Source organism: Plectropomus leopardus, unplaced genomic scaffold (assembly GCF_008729295.1).
Source record: "Plectropomus leopardus isolate mb unplaced genomic scaffold, YSFRI_Pleo_2.0 unplaced_scaffold22978, whole genome shotgun sequence".
Lineage (NCBI taxonomy): Eukaryota > Metazoa > Chordata > Actinopteri > Perciformes > Serranidae > Plectropomus > Plectropomus leopardus.
The window spans coordinates 1-3395 of NW_024624912.1; the positions used below are offsets into that span (position 1 = coordinate 1).

The 3395-nt window shown below is 36.3% G+C and overlaps 1 protein-coding gene across 1 annotated transcript; it reads left to right on the forward strand.

Annotated features, from left to right (window-relative positions):
* Positions 1-104: 104 nt before the first annotated feature.
* On the forward strand, positions 105-2294 carry LOC121966071 (period circadian protein homolog 2-like; the record flags this gene model as incomplete). Its single annotated transcript, XM_042516170.1, has 2 exons — positions 105-289; positions 856-2294. Coding segments are annotated over 2 exons (458 nt in total), but the record flags the coding sequence as incomplete, so codon positions are not given.
* Between the last annotated feature and the right edge of the window lie 1101 nt (positions 2295-3395).

Consider the following 3395-nt stretch of genomic DNA (forward strand, 5'->3'; position numbering starts at 1 on the left):
GAGCGTGTTTAAACTGCTGTGTTATCAGATAATTATCTGTCATAAACTGGACCTTTGCACGGGGAAATGGCACCATGCATGATCCGTCAGTGTCTGACCTTCAGTGACCCTAATTTCCCCTCCGTGTCCGTCCAACAGAGACATGGAGACGGTGCTGCGAGAAGACCGTGAGGCCTTGAGGAGCATGCAGAAACACCAGCCACGCTTCACTGAGGACCAGAAGAGGGAGCTGAGCCAGGTGCATCCCTGGATCCGCACAGGACGGCTGCCGCGAGCCATCAACATCTCTGTAAGTTTTTTTTCTTACACTGTGCATTGTGTTTTTTAAAAAAAATATTTATTTATTTTTCTGACATTTTTGTATTTTTAATCATTTGTTTTGTAATTCTTTTGTGAAATTTATTTTTTTTAAATTTATTCGTTAGTTTTTAAGTCAATTTATTTTAATTCATTTATGGTTTCATTTTGTTGAATTCAGATTTTTACATTACTTTCAAAAAAAATCTTTTTCATCTTTTATTTATTCCTGAAATTAATTAATTAAATTTTTTTGTAACTTTTAAAAAAATTATAACGTATTTGTTTTTATTTATTTTTTTATTATTTATATTTTTGCGGTTCTCTTTCACATTTAAGCTGTTTTTTTTTAGTTTAGGGTGAGCTGGAAAAGAGGATGCATATTTGCATCTTGCTCATTTATCTTAAATTGTTTTTTCACCTGTTTATAAACAAATAAATATACTTAAAAAAAATAAATTCATTTGCAACCCAAAAGGTTCAGAGTATCAATTATTGTTTCATCAAGTTACACAGATGAAAGAAAATGACGCGTTTTTTTGTGTTTGTTTCTTTCAGGGCTGCACAGGCTGTAAGTCTCACCCATCTGTCCCGACCGCCGCGCCGTTCGACGTGGAGATCCACGAGATGGAGCTGTGCAGCGTGCTGAAAGCCGGCAAGGGGAAGGAGAACTTGTTAGAGACGGCCATGGACGAAGCTCACCCAGAGGACGACGAGGAGGAGACGGAGGAGAAAGAAACCGAAACACAAGACGCCAACCAAGACATGACGGCGGAGGAGCCGTGCGAAACCTCCGAGGACGTGAAGGAAAAGTCTCACATGACTCACTAAACCGGCGGCCAAAGACGAAAAACACTCTGATGACAGTTTCTCGCTGACATGCGGAGAAATGTGCACCTTCCAGGACTTCCTGTGCCCGAAACAGTCGTTAAAATGGGACGTTAAAAAAGGTGCATATTGATCGAGACAACTTCCATTCGACAGGTCAGGCGGGACGCTTGTCCACTGTCCGTGAAGTCTGACTTTTGACGCCCAGGCGTGTTGCATTCTGCACATCGAAACGCCTCGGAAACCACACGGGACGCGCACGCTCGGGTTTTTAGAGCGTGGGTTCCTGGTTCTCGTAGTCGTCGGCGTATTTATTTAAAAGTTGTAAGATAATCAGAGCGGACGATGGTGAATGTGTTACGAAGAAAAAAACAAAACAAAAAAGCGGCGCCTTTCACGTAAAGATGGGTGTGCTTCACCACAGTGTCCTCCTCGACGTTTTCCCGCGGAGGAAAAAAAAAGGGAGTTTTATCTTGAATGTTTTACAGGTTGTTTTGGGGGATTCCTCTCTTCATCAATTGTAAAAAGTTTGCCCACCACGAATAAACGAAAAAAGCACCCTAAAATGATCAATGAGAACCAGGTTATTTTCTAAATAATGTGTATATTTTTATATTTCCGCCCACTGCAAATAGAGAGGATAAATGCCCAAAAGAGTGTCCACTGTAAAAAGTGGGAAAAAATGTGAAAAAGCAGGATTAAAAGCTGAAAAAACAATCGCTTTGAGAAGCTTTTGGTGACACTAACCTTCAGTCGAGGGGTGTACAGGTAACCGTGGCAATCACCGGGAGACTTAAAGCGGCGTCTCCTCGGCCGGGCATTAGTTTGTGCATCGGTGTGGTCTCCCCACAGCGAAAAATCTCACAAACATCACTTACAGTATTTCCTAAAAGCACCTTAAGGAGCCGAAACTCTGAGCTCTGCGTGCTCGCGAAGTGGATTTTGAAAGAGGTCGGACGAAACTCTCTAAACAGTCTGGAGAGATTTTTTTGGGGAGTGTTGACTATCTTTTCCTCTCTGTCCCTTTGGCTCTTTCTTCCTTCTCTGTGGCACTGTTCTGGTCATGTGATATCCTATGCTTTATGGCGTCAGTGGTGTCTGCAACAGTTTCTAAATATTTTTGTGAAAATTCTTTGTACAAAAAAAGACAATAAAATGACTTGAAAAGCCTTTAAATGTGATGTTTTTTTTTCTCCTTTGTATGGAAGCTCCTTTCTGCCAATGCAATTAGAAAATAGATCCATAAAATCATTAAAATGACTAACGTTAACAAAATAACCATTTATATATTTAAATAATGACAAAAGATACTAAGTCAGTTTTTTACAAATGTTATTTAAGAAGGTTTGATGTTTCTGATTTTCATTAAAAATAATTAATTATTTTGAGATAAGTAGTTGTTTTTTGTTTTTTTTTTACAAAGTTTTTTATTGACATACTTTCTCATTTTATGATACTTTTTTCCTGTTATTGAGGTACTGACTCGTGGTTTTGAGATACTCAAAATAAGTAATAATTTTGATATGAATATTTTATTTTTAGAAGTTTCTCATTTTTTTGAGATACTAAGTCATTTTACCAAATAATTAATTTTCTTTTCTTTTTGAGAAAATTTATTATTTTGAGTTACAAAGTCATTATTTTGACACCGAGAGAGTTTATCATCATTTTTAGGTATTAACTCATTATTTCCATATACCTTTCTTAATAGTCCGATATAGTGATCAAGAAAGTTTCTCATTATTCTGAGGTACTACGTCAATGTTACGACTCAGGCTGTTTTTTTTTGTCTTAAAGGAAATTTATTATTTTGAATTTCTTGTTTTGAGATTCCAAATCATTATTTTACTCAGTCATTTTGAGGGTTTATTATTATGAGGTACTATGCTTATTTTGAAAAACTTATTGAGATATATTTATTCTGTGAGAGTTTCTTATTTTAACCCTTTGAAACCTGCATCAACATCACTTTTTGTGCTTTTTTGTGAAACCTGCCTGGTCGTCAAAATGATCTGCAAATTACAAGGAATTAATAAAAATGTCCAGGGAGCTATAATTGTAATTATCAGAATTATATATTTAAAATTATGTTACAGGATTATTATGATTTTTACGGAATTTTCTCCGATTATTTCTTTATTTTATTTATTTTTTGTGTGTGTGCTGGTAATTTTTTTGTAACTTTTTACCAACTTCTTGCAATATTTTGGCCCATTTTTTTATTAAGCTGCTCATTGCCTTCTTCCCACATTTTTGAAAGAAATCAAATC